This window comes from Urocampus carinirostris, chromosome 5 (assembly GCF_059441175.1).
Source record: "Urocampus carinirostris isolate Australia breed hairy pipefish chromosome 5, RoL_Ucar_1.0, whole genome shotgun sequence".
Taxonomy (NCBI): domain Eukaryota; kingdom Metazoa; phylum Chordata; class Actinopteri; order Syngnathiformes; family Syngnathidae; genus Urocampus; species Urocampus carinirostris.
In genome coordinates this window covers 46,395,363-46,413,606 of record NC_142353.1, presented here as the reverse complement: position 1 = coordinate 46,413,606, position 18,244 = coordinate 46,395,363, and the positions used below count along the sequence as shown (strand labels likewise).

General features: G+C 39.9%; 1 protein-coding gene across 2 annotated transcripts; it reads right to left on the bottom strand.

Annotated features, from left to right (window-relative positions):
• Nucleotides 1-1,157: 1,157 nt before the first annotated feature.
• On the bottom strand, nucleotides 1,158-15,882 carry LOC148366535 (SMAD family member 2). Of its 2 annotated transcripts, none has more exons than XM_088336999.1 (11): nucleotides 15,737-15,882; nucleotides 14,480-14,814; nucleotides 12,182-12,271; nucleotides 11,858-12,051; nucleotides 11,031-11,165; nucleotides 9,609-9,683; nucleotides 9,398-9,451; nucleotides 8,192-8,407; nucleotides 7,894-8,031; nucleotides 5,125-5,269; nucleotides 1,158-3,716 (listed from the first exon to the last, which is right to left on the bottom strand). In XM_088336999.1, exons 2-11 carry the CDS (start codon nucleotides 14,713-14,715, stop codon nucleotides 3,593-3,595), a joined length of 1,407 nt encoding a protein of 468 aa, XP_088193125.1. In that variant the 5' UTR covers nucleotides 14,716-14,814; nucleotides 15,737-15,882; the 3' UTR covers nucleotides 1,158-3,592. The 2 variants fall into 2 exon arrangements, with proteins under 2 accessions (XP_088193125.1, XP_088193126.1); XM_088337000.1 differs by having other exon boundaries at nucleotides 8,192-8,404.
• Between the last annotated feature and the right edge of the window lie 2,362 nt (nucleotides 15,883-18,244).

The window sequence follows — 18,244 nt, the reverse complement described above, 5'->3', positions numbered from 1 at the left end:
AGTACTATTTTTTAGTGTTTAGTAGTAATTTTGATGTATTTCGAAAGTAGATTTTTTGTTGTAAATTTAGAGTATTTTCGTATTATGACAGTAGTTTTATGATTATAGTATTTTGTAGTATTACTGTCGTATTATTTTTGTTTTGTCTCTTTTGTACTTTGTAGTATTTCCATATAAGAATGTTTGTTGTATATCTAGTATTTCTGTAGTATTTTTGTAGAACAGTGTCACTGTAGTTTTATTTTTATAGTATTTTTGTAGCATCGCTTTTAGTGTCATTTGCAGTATTTCTGGTGTAAACCTCTTGTACTAGTTTTTTTTTGAGTAATATTTCTCTTGTAGTTTTTTATATTATAGTAGTATGTATTGGTATTTTTTGGTATGCCCGTAGAAGTATAATTGATGTATTTTCAAAGCAGTATTTTAGTAGTATTTTTGTAATGTTTTGTAGTATTTCCATAGTAGTATTTTGGGAGTAAATAATTCTGTAGTGGTATTTTGTCATATAGCATTACTGTAGTAGTATTGTGGCAGCACGACAGAGCAGTGGTTAGCGCCTGTGGCACAGTCCTGAGGTCATGGGATCGAACGTTCCTATACGGAGTTTGCATGTTCTCCCTGTGCTTGCATGGTTTCCTCCCACATTCCAAAAACATGCATGTCAGGTTAATTGGCCGATTCAAATTGTCCCTAGACAGGGCTTTTATCGTCGCCGGCGACTTTAATCAGGCATGCTTAAGGACCGTACTTCCTGAATTCATTCAATACGTGGACTGTGCAACCAGGGGGGGAAAACACTGGGCCGCGTGTACAGTAACATCAAACATGCGTACAGAGCTTCCCCCCTCCCCCCAACTCGCTGGATCCGACCATCTCTGTCTGTCCCTCACCCCCCTTCCGGAGCAAAACAAGGCCTGCAACAAGGACAATACAAACATCTTCTTTGTTCTCTTCCATCCTCACTGTAAATGTGGACCTGGATTGCCACGTCCAATGTCGTTGTCACAATATGTTCAACCCATTTTGTAACAATGACAATAAAGGTATATTCTATTCTATTCTATTCTATTTATTTGGAATTGTGACCGTGCCTCACTGCTGCCCCATGTGGGTCAACCCAAAAATACCAAGAAAAAATAACGAGTAAGCACAAGAGGTGAGAATAAAACCCTTTATTAGTGTTTTCATTAGGTCTGCATAATATGCCCCACGCCTGAGAAAGCTTGTGGTCAGAGGAAAACCCAGCTCTAATAATACCGCCCTCTACTGGTAACATTGCAACATCTACTGTATTGATTGCGTTGTAAAAAGAGAACCGTTAAATACACAATACTGTACGACTAATATGCGTTTGTACGTACGGTCCACATCGGGGTTTTTTTTTCACATTCATATGTTGTAGGCCAAAGATCAGAACGACGCCGAAACCCTCTTAACATAGTCGACGTCCTCAAATCCGAGCGTCACTCGATACACTTTCAAGTACAATCGCTAGCGCCTCAAAGTCAACACATTTACAACAAAGGATCAAGGAGACATGTTCAAACTTGCACCGGCGACACACTGACAAGAAGGGAAGAGCAAAGAAGTGGCGGAATACGAGATCTGAAGAGACAGAACAATACAATACACAACACCAACGGTCCCAGTGAGGGGGCACATTAGCACTTTTCTTTGGAGTACAGAAAAGTCAACTCCCGTGCGAGGAGAAGATTTTTGAATTCTAGCTGACATGACATCTCCACCAAGCACAAAAAGGCTACTATCACGGTGTTTGTCAAGAGATGATGAGCCAAAGCGGGGGTCGGGAACCTTTTGGACCCAAAGAGCCTGAATAGCAAAATATGTCCAATTTTTTTCTGGATCGAAAGCCTTATCGTATATTTCAAGACAAAATTCAGTCAACCCGCTCTCCAGACAAAAGCTAATTCTTCAGCTCATTTGATTTCACTGATTTGATAACATTTATGACAAAATAATGCCAGAGCCTGTGTCCCATTTCAACAAATATTCCACTTTAACTTGTCTTAAAATTGTTAAACCCCATTTTCCCCCCGTAAAGAACGGTTTCAAAACAAGGTGCAAGCAGAGTCCTTTTATAAAAATGTCACCCAAAAAAGGCAAAGGTTAAATTCACGGGTGTATTTACATTCAGCGCAGTGGGCGTGTGTGAGGTGGGCACGCTATGTGTGTAGAGATCTGGCCATCCCTCGCGCCCACTTAATCAAATTACTCTATGTGCTTGGACGGCGTTTTTGGGTGTTTACAGATAGTTCAGTGGATTTTTCTCAACAGTGAAAATACATTATTTCACGAGCTTCAAGTACAGCCGAAAAAGAGGTCTCGTCGTGCGATACCTTGACTGTAAATTGTAGTTAAGACTGTGCCTTTTATATCCCGGAACCGGCAGCCTAGCTTCGGCACCGAACTCGACGTATCAGAATTGGAACGCTGCAAAGGAAAATAGCTTTTTATCTCCGAGCCATTTATACTCGGGATATTGAGCCATATAGGTTCCCGACCCCCGAGCTATATAGCACAGTTGCAAATACTCAAGCAACGACGACAAGGAGCTGCAAACGGAACCCTTTGGGCCAAATAACGGAATGATCCGAGCCCTCAAAGTCAGTTTACCTTAGAGCTGTTTTTCTTTTTTTGGAAAATATGACTTTAATAGAAAGTGTGAATGACAGAACATTTGAAGTCGATTTCTATATAAAAATACATGAGAATACAAAAAAGTAGCAAAACAATTGGGATATAGGCTAAAACCGATGATGCGTACTCATTGATACCTTCAACGAATCCCGATGAGACGATAAAATGCCTCTCCTCGGAAAAGACAAAAGAAGCCGATCCTCTCTGGTCCCGGTCCCCGGCGCGTCCCTCGGAGCCTAGCTCGTAAACCCGGGCTTTACGACGGGACTTCGCCGTGGACACAAATACTGCCATATAATGACAAAGAAATGAACAAACACACTGAACTTTCAGTTTGTTTACGTCTTTTGGATTTTCAAACCAACATTCCTATTTGTCAGTTAAGTAAGTCGTATGTCTTATAACGACACAGGAGTTAAAACAAAAACGGGGAGGCGGGGGATTCAAGTCTAGCGTACAGCGAGGTCGATTTCATTTCTTTGATATAGAAAAGTTCCGCTCCACGGCCACCTTGAAAAAGATACCTGAATCCTGACAAAACACGGGGGATATTTCTTTGAGAAATGAAAGATATTCTCAGAATAATACTGGAAGGCAGGTCCAGAGCACTATCGCAAGCCCTCGACTGAGAAATATTCCAACATTTTTGGTATTTTCCCCTCCTTCGCTACACAAGAACACTTTAGATTTGATTTTTTTGACCTCATATAGATGTGACTATTCATATATGATTTGGGGAGAAGCAGTTTAACAAGGTGCGTGACAAAGAAGACTCACAAAGTGCCAAATTTTGGATTCTTATAAGGGGGCGGGCGAGTGTCGAACGAAGGTCTGTGGTGAGGATCCACAAAAGAAAAATCGGTCTGTCGGGATTTCAATCTTAAAATTTGATGGTGGTCGTCGTTTTCTTACGAGGGGTGTTCCGTTTTTTTCTCTAGGACATACTGGAACAGCGTGCGGAAGGGGAACCCATCTGGGTCAAGACTTTGTCTAGCCACTGTAGAGGACCGTTCAAATGCAACTCAATCCAACATGGAGTGCTCGTCACAGTCTGCCTTCTGGAAAAACAAAACAAAAAAAAACATTAAAATACATTTTACCATTCGCAGATACGGTATTTATGGTCCAAAGCGAAAGAGAGCATTTCTTACGAGTTATCAAACTAGCCCTACTGTTATACCTGTGAACCTGTACGTTTTTGCCATACAAAGTACGTTTATGATGTATTTTCAGACGTGTACGACATACAAAAAAACACAAATTTGACAATGATGGGTACCATCCACTACATCACCAAACGGCATATCAATCAAGTCAAACCAGTTCGCCGCGGTAGCCTCTATCTCGGCATCGTTTTTTTTCTTTGCAAACGAAGCGAGCGGTTTGATGTAGTGAAAGAAAGTCCGTCTCTTTTTAGAGAACTGGCTCTTTCGGCTCAACTCTTTAAAGAGAGCTCTCAAACACTTTTTCTCAAACGGCACCTTACAAATAAGCTTATTAAAACAATAAAGCTACTCCTCGACAGCTGCAGAAATGACGTTTTGCCATTTGAGCACAAAATACCTCCAACAGTTGCCGATTACTTCACAAGACTTATGAAAAACATGTTTCCCAGTCACAAGGCTGCAAAGCTTGGTATTTTCTGTCCATGTTAAATCGTCTGTTTGAAATTGAAAATACGAGCATCGACGCTTGATATTGTGCTTTGGTTTACAAAATAGAGATGCCGACTCATTTTTTTCCTCCAAAAAATATCTTTATTTACAAATTTTAATTTAAAGTATTATTCATGGATATTGTAACAACTGTTCCTGATTTATTTATTTATTATTATTTTAAAGATTTTTTTGCGTTCTTAAGGATGGGCTGGGCACCCCTATAATGCGGCAGGGGTAAACCAGTGAAAGCTGTTGAACAAAAGAGTGTGTTGTGTCACCCTGACCCGAGTGACATGGCCGCTTTCTGGTGTTCCGTTTCATCTGGAGGGACTGACTTGGGTGCCGAGGTGCCTAACTTGTTTGGGTGTTTGGGCAATTGGGTTGGCCATGGCCCCAAAAATTTGGAGTGTGTTTTTTTTTCCCCCTTTTATTTTCTTTGTTGTTGTATGTGTTTGTCTTGCTGTCGGTCACCCCTCTTGAGAGATATGACCAAGGTAGATAGATAGATAATAGATATATATTAAGAATAAGTACAGAACGATGTAACGAAACACAAGTACTGTACAATATAACATGTTAAACTACATCAATAAACACTTTTGAAAAAAAATATGGTGTAAGATTATTTTGTATTTTGTGAGGGAAAATACGACAGTTTGTAAGGGCATGGAGCCCTGGAGCGCGACAGGTATGTACTGGAAAGACATCTAAAGAAAAACGCTTCTGGCCGCTTACGGTCATTTAACACTGTGTGTAGAATTCCACTCATGTGCTCTGTTCAAGAGCTTCATATTTGTGACACGATCACCTGTACTCTGCTCCCCAGCCTTTGACGAAGCTCATGCGGATGGTGCACATCCTGGTGAGTTGGTAGACCGCTTCGAAGCCCTGGTTAACAGACTGGGCGAGCAAAGCTGCAAATTCTTGATTGTTGAAGATTTTCAAATTGCAACCTGAATGGGGAGAAATAGGTACACATAGAAGGGGGTTGATAAGTATATGAACACTTGAGGGCAATGTTCCCTCGAATTTTCTACGGGTCTGAGCGTTCACACAAAGTGGGTGAGCAACGCTTGAAACAACAGTGTGCAACAGCAATCCCAAGTGTGGCAACTAAATCATTGTCCAAAACTGGACATCAAAATACATTTTGCTGAGTTTCCAGCAATGCAAAAAATGTTTCACTTTTGAATGAATTGACTCATGTATGATGGCCTACAAATGTCATTTGTTTTTACAATTCTTTCACAAGATTCCCATTTCTTTTTTTTCCTGGTATCTTTTGTCGCATAATACTAACAGTTTTGGGAGCCTATTGAGTCGGTTGCACGATACACAACTGTAATTAATTACATTTTTGAGTAGCAGTACAATGTTGGCAACAAGATTGACTTGGTATCATTGGAAATGATTTGAATGCAAACCAAACTTTTTCTTGTTTTTCCGTTTTTTTCCCCCCCTTTTTTAATTCCTTTAAAAAAAAAAATCTCATCGTGTTTATTTTTTCCTAGCCGTTACTTTTTCTTTTTGTTCTCCGTTTACTTTTTTCCCTTTGTTTCTTTCTTCCCTTTTTTTCCGTTTTTTCCCAGAATTTTCCGTCTTTTTTCTCTTCCCTTTGTTTCTTTCTTCTCAGCTTTTCACTACTTTTTCATTTCGGTATTTTTTTTTCTTTTTTGTTCTATTTCCCCCCCTTCCTTTAAGTCATTTTGTGCACAATTTTACATAATATTTGGTCGTGTAGGGATGAAAGAAGCAAAAACAACCCGAAGAGCCGTTTAGGACCCGAAAGAGCCGGTTCTCTTTAGTGAGCCGAGCCGAAGAAGCCGGTTCTCGAAAAACTCTACTGACTCAACTCAACTTTGTTCGACTTCGACCTTGACGTCAAAATACCGCATTTAGAACACAGCGTCAGGGGAACCCTTGTATTTTGACCTTCATGCACTGTCACTTTGACTTAATTCGCTTCTTAATGAGCAATTTCGAGCCCTGATTTTTGGGAGCTGGCTCGATTTTCTTGTGCGCGGAAAAGCTCTGGGAGGTGGGTGCGCAATTGCGCCCACACGCAGCTTAGAGGGAACATTGCGTTGGATTGATTTTCTTGTGCGCTGAGAATGTGCGGGCAGTGCGCGATTGCACACGCGCGCAGCTTAGAGGGGACATTGCTTGGGGGTAAAACTGATGTCTTAAAATAATGACTCAGCGTAGAAGTCAAGTGGACGGAAAGAGGTATGGTGCTAAAATTATACCTCATTTGTGACTAAATTATTGATTGACTTTGTATGCATCCGTTCTCAAATGAAAAATTAAACGGGAGAACGTCAAATCAGCTTGCATATTGACATATTAATATTCATGCAACACAAGTCAGTAATACTTTAAACCAGAGGTCAGCAACCTATGACACGCATGCCAGCAGTGGCACGCAAGCGCACGGCAAAATAATACAAATAACAATGATTTTTTTTTTTAAAAGCGCACCTATACCTGAAATTTAGACATTTTCAGTTGTGCGCCCCTCCTCCTCTGCTTCGTGAGTGCGTTTCTGTGCCGCGCCTCGCCGAGGGGGAAAGATCTGTGTTTTAACGCAGCCACAGAAACACCGGCGTGCTATAAATGAATGAATCATGACGGCTCCTCCAGCAAAAAAAGTCTCGTTCTTTTCAGCCAGCGTGGACAGATGACTGGGACTTTGTGCAAAAAAAATGACCGTGCCGTTTGTGCATTATGCCACGAGAGCGCTGTACCTCGCACATCAAGTGTTAAACGTCATTACGAGACGAAACATGAATTAGACATTAAAGCGCGTTGCACTTATTTTCAAGTAGCCTTCTGCCTTGCTGCTGTTATTTCAAGTTTTAATATTTTCTGCAATAAGATTTCATTGATGAATGATATTTTAGCTGTCCATATCACTTGTTTTTGATTGTAGTTCATTGTTGATGAAGAATGCTTGATTCTGGTTAATTATTGTGGTAAAATGTTGAAGTCGTGGTTGGCTACAGGCCTTTCCACATGTTGCTCTAATCCATTTTTTAGTTTAGTGATGAACAAGAATAGTGGAAGATAAAATGGTGAGTTATACGATTTCAATGTATATCCATGGTGTATATCCGGACTGGTGTTAAATGACAGCTCTGTTGGATATAAAAAAAAAAAATGTGCGAGTCATTAATCTTGGTGTGGCACACGGTTTACAAGAAAATTTGAAAGTGGCACTCCACATCAAAAAGGTTGCTGACCCCTGCTTTAAACAATGCTCAGTTCAACAGCAAATACATTTTAATTTTGCAGTAAACCAATTAACAATTTTAATTCGATACAAATGACGTTCGTACAAAATGCAATCGATATTTTCAGCATCAACATACACCGTTTTTGCATAGACATACCATCGATGCAGTTTAACTCTCATTAAAAAGTAAACTTGCATAAAAAGAAGCTAAAGGCTTTTTGTGGTATGAAGGGTTTTGGAATAGAGGAAGAATTGGAAGCACCTGGAATTTGAGTTGCCGGTTTCATAAAGTGGGTAAACCTTCGCCTGCTATTAAACATGAAACAAACCGTTTCAGCAAATCACCTGGTGGAATTTTACAGACTGTTGCCGGATGCCATCCATACCGCTGATTGCAGTTAGGACTCTGGACAAAGATGGCACTATCACTCAGACACTCGGCAAACACCTCCCCACCGATGTAATATAGTCTGACGCCTCTTCCTGAATGCACAGAAACGAGACCACAGTTAGACTATATACAGTCAATATTATACACAGCGTGGGAATCGGAGTTGCTAAAAGAGTTCTCTTAACAAAATCGTGGCTTTGAAAATATCGTTTTCAAATAGAATGGCTTTCCGTGCATGAACCTGCATATTACCTATATGCCTTCTTGTCATCTCCACTGTGGCATTCCTGTTGACGTTAGAGAGAAGACCCAAGCAGAATCGCTCGGAGTTAGAAGGGTCGGTAAATCCGTCCACAGTCAGCGAAGGTTGTGAGGCATGAAACGTCTCCCCGACGCGTTGATTCAGCTCGTAGTAGGCTATCGAGCACCAGAACGCCGGTTCGGAGTAAGTCACCGGTTGGAGGTCTACTTAAGGATGGAGAAATTGTCCTCATATTACGGTTCGGAGTAGAGGTCGATCGATTATCGTGCGGCAATATTGGGGAATTTGACGGATATCGGTACCGGACTTTTTCATCATTCGGCCGATTAAATATATTTAAAACTGGGTTAGAGGAGCAGGCGAGAGCTTTGCTTGCTCCTCCCCTCGCCCTCTCTCCCCAACTCACGCCTTCTGATGGGAAAAGCGACTAAGGCAGAGCCACCGAGACAAAACTTTACGGACACCAAACGCTGCAGACCGGAATCAAGCCGCCGATAATATAGAGATTTTAAAATAGAAGAAAAGCATGAGTGTGATTAAGCCCAAAAAGAGCACTTTACTTGTTTTAGTGAAGCACCTTCGGGTGAAATCTGATGGATCAGCTCTTATCCTAGCATTCGTTCATCAATCAAGCGTGTAAGCTAAAGTGGAAGGCTGATTGATTAGCTGTTACCATAAGATTAGTTCGTCACTCTAGCCCTAAAACAGCAGTGCCCACACTTTTCAGTTTGCCCGATCTGTTGAAATTTCCATGCACATTTAGTTTTAAGTTTATTTAAGTCGTGTTGGTTAAATTGACCTTTTTTTTTAAAAATCAAGAAGCTAATAAAGTTTTCATGTACCTTTAAACAAGTTGCTGCAAAGCCCAATTTTATTTCCTGCAGCATGAGTTTTTGGCTTAAGTGAAAGATTAGTCATGTAAGTTGTGTAAAAATTCTCATTTATTTACAGTGAAAATGTATCAGTGAGCTATTAAAAATTGTATATAAATTGAAAACAACAGTTTTTTGTTTCTTTTTGCATTATTAAAAATTTCTCACGCCAACTATTAAGCTTTTACAGCAGATGAATATCAGCAACAAGTATCCGTTGCGTTAATGCCAATAATCGGTATCTGTCCTGAAAAACCCATATCAGTCGATCCCGAGTTCAGAGTAAATATGAAATGTATCCATTCAAGTGCATTGCAGTCTTACCCATGCTGTGATTCACAGGTGACAGCGTGCTAGGAGACATCTCTGCGGGAGAACCTGGCAAAAGGATGAAAAATAAAAAAGATCTGCGATTCAAAAGGAGAAGGCTAAAGTGTGCAACTTGTTGACAAAAGAATGTACAGTGCAATATGTAACCTTCAAACGGCATGCCTTCAGGAGCACTGCTACAATTTGAAACTCAAGGTTGTGTTACCTGTATCCATGCTTTGATTCATTTGTTGATCACTGGCCTCCCCATCCTCACTGATGTAGCCCGGTGGAGGGGTTTCTGTTCAAATGAAGGAAGGACAGGACAATTCAATAGTATATAGCGACAAAGACCATGTCTCTGTGTGTTTTGAAAGGCAAAACAAAAATACTTAAATGTAACAGATTCGATCTGCAACCTCAGTGGGAATGTTTAAAACAAAGCTTAAAACACAATTCTATTCTATAGCATATGAATAACCAATATTTTATGTGGACAATATCTGTGTATTATTTGCCCTCATGTAGGTTTTAGATCAGGTGATGGTGTCATAGTAGTCTGTGGTTTGCAAATCTATGGTCTGTGCAGCCCTTTGAGACTCTGATTAAGGGCTATACAAATAAACATGACTTGACTGAACTAAAACTGTCAATTTAAATTTAATTCAATAAAATGGACGGCACTATTTCAAGGCAGCTGCGTTGTTCACATTTTTGTTTTGTTCTACTTTTTTTAGATAGGGTTTTTCCATCATATTTAAGCCTAGCCTGTCTTTTTTTTTAAGGAAAAGAGTTTTTAACATGTTATCATTTTTGAGGGTGCTTGGGTGGAATTTGGGGGTGCTTGAGCAATCTGGTTACGCCTATACAAGCTAGTAATTGATAACACTTTATGACTACGGGGTAGGTAATGAATGCAGAACGAGTTTTGGTAGTTTTTGTTAAATACAGGAGGTTTAATGATCTAAAAGCTGAGATCGAAACCAAATAAAATCAGGAATCAGAGTTTGAGTCCTCGTCACAATAACCTATATTTTATGTTGACAATATCTGTGTATTATTTATTATTGCAACATCCGTTGCAGCCTGGAAGAGGGATGACCTAATGTGCGGGCCCTTCTCAAGTTTTCTTCATTTTCCTCCTGTTGAGGTTTTTGAGTTTTTCCTTGCCCTCATGTCGGTTTTAGATCAGGGGATGCTCTCATAATAGTCTGTGGTCTGTGCAGTCCTTTGAGACTCTTTGTGATTAAGGGCCAAACAAATAAACAGGACTTGACCTGAACATTTGTATTCTTTGAATATACATTGACATCTCACAATGAGTTTAAAGAACAGAATCATAATCATGCATTATTTTCACTGCAAAAAATATAGTTTCACATCCCGACTGCCACATCTGGCTAAAAAACAACAACAACACGTCCACTTTTACCTATACGCCTTCGGTATTAATTATATCACATCTTGCAGAAAAATGGTTGGAAATCCGAACCCCAACCAAAATTATGGCCCTGGTCTATAAAAAGCTTAAGTGTTAATTTGATGATTAGGATATTTGACTCCGAGAGAGTCGAACAAAAAGTCTATCATTAAGATGTTTCAGACCAAGTCTACATCCGAAGCTGACGTGACACAAATGCAACCTCACCAGGTATGTAGTTATTTGGAGGATCGATCCCCGCAGGAAAGTTGGTGTTCTCAGGTATGGAATGAGTGTAGTCATCTAAAGGCGGCAGCTCAGTCAGGATTTCAGAGTGTCTTGGCACAAGTACTGGAGGCAGAACTGTAGGAATAGTAAAAGCCAACAGAGTTCACTTAGTTTCTGCACTATTAGTCTTCGAAACATAGAGATATTCATCAAAACATGTTTAAGGGATTTTACTCTCGGGATAAAATAACTCACTAATAATGAGCTCAAATACATTACTCCTTTAAACAGCAATATACCCTGCAGGAGTCATCATTTCTTGGCTTCATCACATTGTAACAACGGGTCTGACACATATTTGCATAGAGTGGATTTCTGTATTGAAATCACGATATAAAGCTGACTTGGAATGTGTATAATAACACCTTTAGTAAGATGATCATCATTAGTTATCCTAAAACTGTGCCTGACATCTGATGTTCAGATCCCGAAGATGATATTTTTAGGCGTCATCACCCAGGCCTACTAGGTGAACCATTACACCGGGTGCACATTCACTTTTACCTAGGGAAATGATCAATTACAAACTGTATTGAACATTAGTAGCGCTCTTGCACTTCAACAATGTGAAAATAGTCTACAGATATTGGGATAATTCTGTTATAGCTAACACTTGTCACTGAAGATTAACAAAAACATATTTGGTGTCTCAAGAGGGGAAAAAAATCCAACTCAACAAATTCAGAAAGTACTTTCAGGGAGGAATGGTCCAGTTATAGAAACTGTCATATCAAGTATAACAGATGAGGTCTAGAAATCCAACGTACCTGGGGTTTCGACCCTCTGATAGTGGTAGGGGTTGATGCAGACCTCATCCTTCTTGAGGTGAAAGGCATACTCGCAGGCCTCGATAGCACGCAGTTCATGGTGGCTGTGAAGGTCGGGCCACCGCCACAAGCGGCAATAGATAACATGAGGAAGCCCCTTCCTGTGGGAGACCTGCAAGCGGCCGTCGAGGGATCTAAAAGGAAATCCGAAGGGAGCAAAATATCTGATTATTTCAATCAAATACGTGTGTTTGCATTCGGCACTTACTGCTATAAATATCAAATAGGAAATTAACAATGGCATTTAGTATTGAGAACATTTACCTTGTTTGGTCAGAATAGCTGTAAAGTCCTGATGTATCCCATTGTTCTATCGTATTTGGTGTACTCAGCCCCCATATTTCAGAGCAGTTGCTGCACATATAAAAAAGAAATGAATTAAACTGTGAAAAAAAAGAAAACACCAGAATTTATCAAAATTCATACCCCGTGTTTACCCATGTTTTTTAAGTAGGCTCTTGTTGCCTTCAGAGTGAAAAATAAAGAAAACTATGTCATCATTGACAGAACTCTACCTTGAGGAATGGCGTTTACAAATATCACATATGCAAAGAGCGATAACTACACACGATAATGGAACAGATCCCTGTTCATTTTCATTTAAAATGATGAGACATTTTCAAAAGGAATGATTTCAACTAGCAGGAAAGAGATAAACTGATTGAAACTAAAGAAGATGGAAAGTTGAATCGAGGCGAGTATGGGTAAAAAACTCATCCAGGATGTTTGGTTTTTTTTTTTGCCAATGAAACTTGCTCCATTTGTAGTGCACAAATACATACAGATCCTTTTCAAAAGGAATGATTTCAATTCGCAGGAAATAGAAACTGAGTAAGCGAATTGTCCGTCCCTGCGTACCCTGCGATTGGCTGGCAACCAGTTCAGGGTGTCCCCTTCCAACTGCCCGAAGATAGCTGGGATGTGCTCCAGCACCCCCGCGACCCTACTGAGGATAAGCGGTGCAGATAATGGATGGATGTAGAAACTGAGTAAAACTAAAGAAGATGGCGAGTTAAATTGAGAGCCTGGATGTTTTTTTGCCCCTAAAAGTTTCTCCATTTCTAGAGCACAAATACATTTGTAGTCCAATAACCAACAATTATTGTTTAGAATGCTATGTGTGAGACAAAAACGGCTGCAAAAAAACTAACAATATTGCTGTTATTTGTGGCAAGAGGAAAAAATACACTCTACGTTTTTTTTTGTAGTAAACACACATTCCAAAACACAAAACAAATTCATTCGGTAAGGTCTCGAACAGTTCTCAGGCGATAAATTAGGTGTTATCTTGAGACAGAAGAACATCTTTGCCAGCGTATCGGTGTTCCCACTGCACGCGAGTCTGGTCATCAAGGATGCGACATGATACAGCAGACATTTCTTTAAGCACCCATAGTGACTCGATCAAAAATCCAGGTGTTATATTTGATCCTAATCAGTCGTTTCAGTCACACGTGAAAAATATTACTAGAATAGCTTTCTACCACCTCCGTAATATTGCGAAGATTCGTTCGATGCTGTCCCAATCAGATGCAGAGGTTTTAATTCATGCTTTTATTACTTTTTGGCTCGATTACTGTCATGTATTGCTTTCTGGTCTCCCGATGTCTAGCATTAAAAGTTTGCAGCTGGTTCAGAATGCGGCAGCTAGACTTTTGACTAAGACCAAAAAGTTTGAGCATATTACTCCTGTATTGGCCAACTTGCACTGGCTCCCAGTCCACTTAAGACGTGACTTTAAGGTTCTCTTATTAACGTATAAATGTTTGCATGGGCTTGCACCCTCTTATCTCTCCGATTTGATTTCCCCCTATGTTCCTGCACGGAGTCTGCGCTAGGAAAATGCCGGTCTACTGGTGACTCCGAGACCCAAGAAGTCTGCGGGCTCGAGAGCATTCTCCATCCGGGCCCCGGTGTTATGGAACGCCCTGCCTCCGGAGATAAGATCTGCAACCTCAACGGAAATTTTTAAATCGAGGCTTAAGACACACTTCTATTCCAAAGCAAATGATTGATGCCCACCTCATATTCTGTATTGTCCTGCTTAGTGGTGATACGAAGGAGAAGGACGATTTGAGATGAGTCAGCGGACCAGCGTCTGACCTGATGCATGTCAACCCCTCCATTTACAGGCTGGCAGAGATGGGAAGCTGCGTCGTGGCCGTCATAGGCTTTCTGGATTAGTTTACAGGCTGGGGGCGTGGTTGCTGTCCTGCACTTTCCAGACATTTTCAACATCTCACCTAGTGTTTACTATTCTGTGTACAGTAATGCTAATTGTGATTCACCCTGGTCAATCCTGGAAGGGGGATTACCACATGTGAGGTCCTTTCTCAAGGTTTCTCTTTTTTCCTCACACTGAGGTTTTTGAGTTGTTCCTTGCCCGCATGCTGGTTTAAGATCAGGTCATTGTGCAATTGTGTAATTGTAATCCTGTGCAGTCCTTTGAGACATTTTTGTGATTAAGGGCGTCATAAATAAATGTGACTTGACTTGACTTAAGCGTTCGACCACTCGTCATGACACGACTTCTTTAATGATAGGACTTGTTTGACATTTTACCTGGGAATGGTGACACACTTGGTGTTGCAGTTCTGTGTCGTGATGGCTTTCTCCAGTTCGTCCAGTTGCCCAGTCTTCTTCAGCTTTTTCACTAAACTCTTGACAGCTTTCTCACACCATTTCTCCTCCTGGCCATTCTGTTCTCCTCCACCCGCTCCGCCGGGTCCATTGGTCGTCTTCTTCCAGCCCAAAAGTCTCTTCACCACGGGAGGAGTGAATGGCAAGATAGAAGACATTTTGGCTGGACAATCCAAGAGTCTCCAGAGGACTCCGTTTCGGTCCCTGCTACGTCAAGCCCCCTTCGGACACGAAAATGGCCCGATGTGAAGCCAGATCTATCGGGATGGAGAACACACGAGAGATGCACGATGGAGTCAATGTTTATAAATAGAATAAAGACATTTCGAAGACATTTTCGAAACGCTCCAAAATGAGAAACGTTTATGACGAGCGAACAACAACAACTACAGGCCGACAGCTAGCTACCTGATGGGGGGCCTGCTTGATTCCTAACACGTAAAGCTAAATGCTTAATGCAAACTGTACTGATTTTTAAACATTAAATACCTGTGGTGCAAGTGGGAATAGCGAGAATTAGTTTTCACATAATCATGAAGGATTCGTTTAGTATGGCGACTGGGATAAGGCTAGCTGTGCTAATGTTAGCATTACTGTATGTTAGCTTCCAGCTTGTTATGAAAAACCCTTTTGTTGTCATGTACAATCAAACTGGACGCAAAAGTGCATTTTTCTCTCATCCTAGTCAGTTAACGAAGCCTTTTTCAATTAGGACGCGCTCCTTTATAGAAAATGAGGCTTTTAAAGTAAAACGAGAAGTTTTCAACTCGGGACAATCATGAAATGTGTTTTGCTAGAATTGCAAGAAAAGGGAAGACGGTAACGTTATATGTGGAAGTGTCCTTGGGCAAGACACTGAATCCCTAATGCCCCCGTTAAGCAGGTAGTTGCCTTGCATGGCTGCATGGCCGCTATTGGTGTGTGAGTGTGTGTGTGTGAATGGGTAATTGTGAAGCTCTTTGTAAAGCGCTTTGGGGGGTCTTTATTTCTTTTTTTACTTGAAAATCGCTATAGAAATGCAGACTATTTCCAATTTTATAGATTAGCATCACAAAAACGAGGCATCGGATCGTGTATTCGAGGGGAGTGCACCCCCCCCCCCCCCCCTCCCCAATACAACAAACCATGATTTTTGTCTAAAGTCCCCACTCAAAGCGTTCGCATTTGGTCTATACTCACCAAGCGTGAGATTCAGACGCCCCTCTCTAGTTGTAAAAATGTCTCCTAAACAAGTCCTGGGAACAGAAGGTAAAAGGGAATGTGACACCGAAATTGACGACGCTCGACGGCTTTCCGCAACTTGCTAGCGGTGCTACTAGTTAGCCATGTTAGGTAGACCGGAAGCAGAAAACACATCTGATTGGTGCACGGACACCGTCAACCGCTAGCGCGTACCTGATTGGACCAGGACTCCCTAATGTTATTTTCCTTTTAAATTCATGGAGTATTTTCGGTGATTATTTTTATGCTACGTCATTTTCGTGACATGATTTTTTTTTTGTAAATACATTTACGATATTTCCTGGTTTTATGTTCTTATTACCACACACATACGTTTAAATGGTAAATGGTTTGCATTTCTATAGCGTTTTTCAAGTCACGGAAGAGCTCCCAAAGCGCTTTACAATGTGCTTCACACTTACCCATTCACACACACACACACACACACACACACACACACACACACACACACACACACACACACACACACACACACACACCAATAGGGAGTCAGCCTCCAAACGTTTTGAGGATAATCAAGATGCTAAATGGTAAATGGTCTGCATTTCTATAGCGCTTTTCAAGTCAATGAAGAGCTCCCAAAGCGCTTTTCAATGTGCTTCACACTTAACCCATTCACACACACACTCACACACCAATAGGGAGTCAGCCTCCAGACGTTTTGAGGATAATCAAGATGCTAAATGGTAAATGGTCTGGATTTGTATGGCACTTTTCAAGTCACTGAAGAGCTCCCAAAGCGCTTTACAATGTGCTTCATACTTACCCATTCACACACACACCAATAGGAAGTCAGCCTTCAAACGTTTTGAGGATAATCAAGATGCTAAATGGTAAATGGTCTTTATTTATAAAGCGCTTTTCAAGTCTATGAAGCATTTTACAATGTGCTTCACACTTACCCATTCACACAAACTCACACACTAATAGGGAGTAAGCCATGCAAAGAAGAAAAGAAAGAGAGAGAAAAAAAAAGTGAGAGAGTTAAAAAGACAAGACAAGGGAGACAGAGTGAAAGAGAGAGAGAAGGTAATAGATAGAAAAAACGAGAACAGAGTGAGAAAAATAGAGAGAGCACAACAACGAGAGAGCGATGTCTAGATAGATGTCTAAATAGATGTCTAGATAGATAGATAGATAGATAGATAGATAGATAGATAGATAGATAGATAGATAGATAGATAGATAGATAGATAGATAGAGATAAATAGATAGATAGAGATGGATAGATAGATGTCTAGATCGATGTCAAGATAGATAGATAGATAGATATATAGATAGATAGACAAATCTCTAGATAGAGATAAATAGATGTCTCGATAGAGATAGATAGATAGATGTCTAAATAGATGGCTTGATAGATGTCTAGATAGATGTCAAGATAGATAGATAGATAGATAGATAGATAGAGATAAATAGATAGATAGAGATGGATAGATAGATGTCTAGATCGATGTCAAGATAGATAGATAGATAGATATATAGATAGATAGACAAATCTCTAGATAGAGATAAATAGACGTCTCGATAGAGATAGATAGATAGATGTCTAAATAGATGGCTTGATAGATGTCTAGATAGATGTCAAGATAGATAGATAGATAGATAGATAGATAGATAGATAGATAGATAGATAGATAGATAGATAGATAGATAGATAGATAGATGTTTAGATATATAGATAGATGTCTAGATATAGAGATAGATAGATGTCTAGATAGAGATAGATAGATAGATGTCTAGACATCTATCTAGACAGACAGATAGATAGATAGATAGATAGATAGATAGATAGATAGATAGATAGATAGATAGACAGATAGATAGATAGATAGATAAATAGATAGATAGATGTCTAGATAGATGGATAGATGTCTAGATATATAGATAGATAGATGTCTAGAAAGAGATAGATAGATAGATAGATAGATAGATAGATAGATAGATAGATAGATGTCTAAATAGATGGCGTGATAGATGTCTAGATAGATGTCTAGATGTCTAGATGTCTAGATGTCTAGATGTCTAGATAGATAGATAGATAGATAGATAGATAGATAGATAGATAGATAGATAGATAGATAGATAGATAGATAGATAGATAGATAGATAGATAGATAGATAGATAGATAGATAGATAGATGTCTAAATACATGGCTTGATAGATGTCCAGATAGATAGATGTCTAGATGTCTAGATGTCTAGATATATAGATAGATAGATGTCTAGAAAGAGATAGATAGATAGATAGATAGATAGATAGATAGATAGATAGATAGATACGTGTAAATAATGTAAAATGACAAATGTAAAGAAACATTTGTCTGCATGTATATTTTTTTGATGAATGAAAAAAAATCCGATCCAAACTCCAAATAGTTGTCCACCCGTGTTTGAGATCGTAGATTTTCTTTTTCTGAAGAGAATATTTTCCAGCGGGCAGAG

Bases quoted from the DNA above. Each gene is read 5' to 3' on its own strand.
- LOC148366535 (XM_088336999.1), bottom strand. From the start codon at position 14,715: ATGTCTTCTATCTTGCCATTCACTCCTCCCGTGGTGAAGAGACTTTTG. The intron at 9,684-11,030 runs GTGAGGTTGCAT...TCATTTGAACAG, and splicing joins TCCAAATAACTACATACCTG to AAACCCCTCCACCGGGCTAC. The intron at 9,452-9,608 runs GTAACACAACCT...TCCTTTTGCCAG, and splicing joins GAATCAAAGCATGGATACAG to GTTCTCCCGCAGAGATGTCT.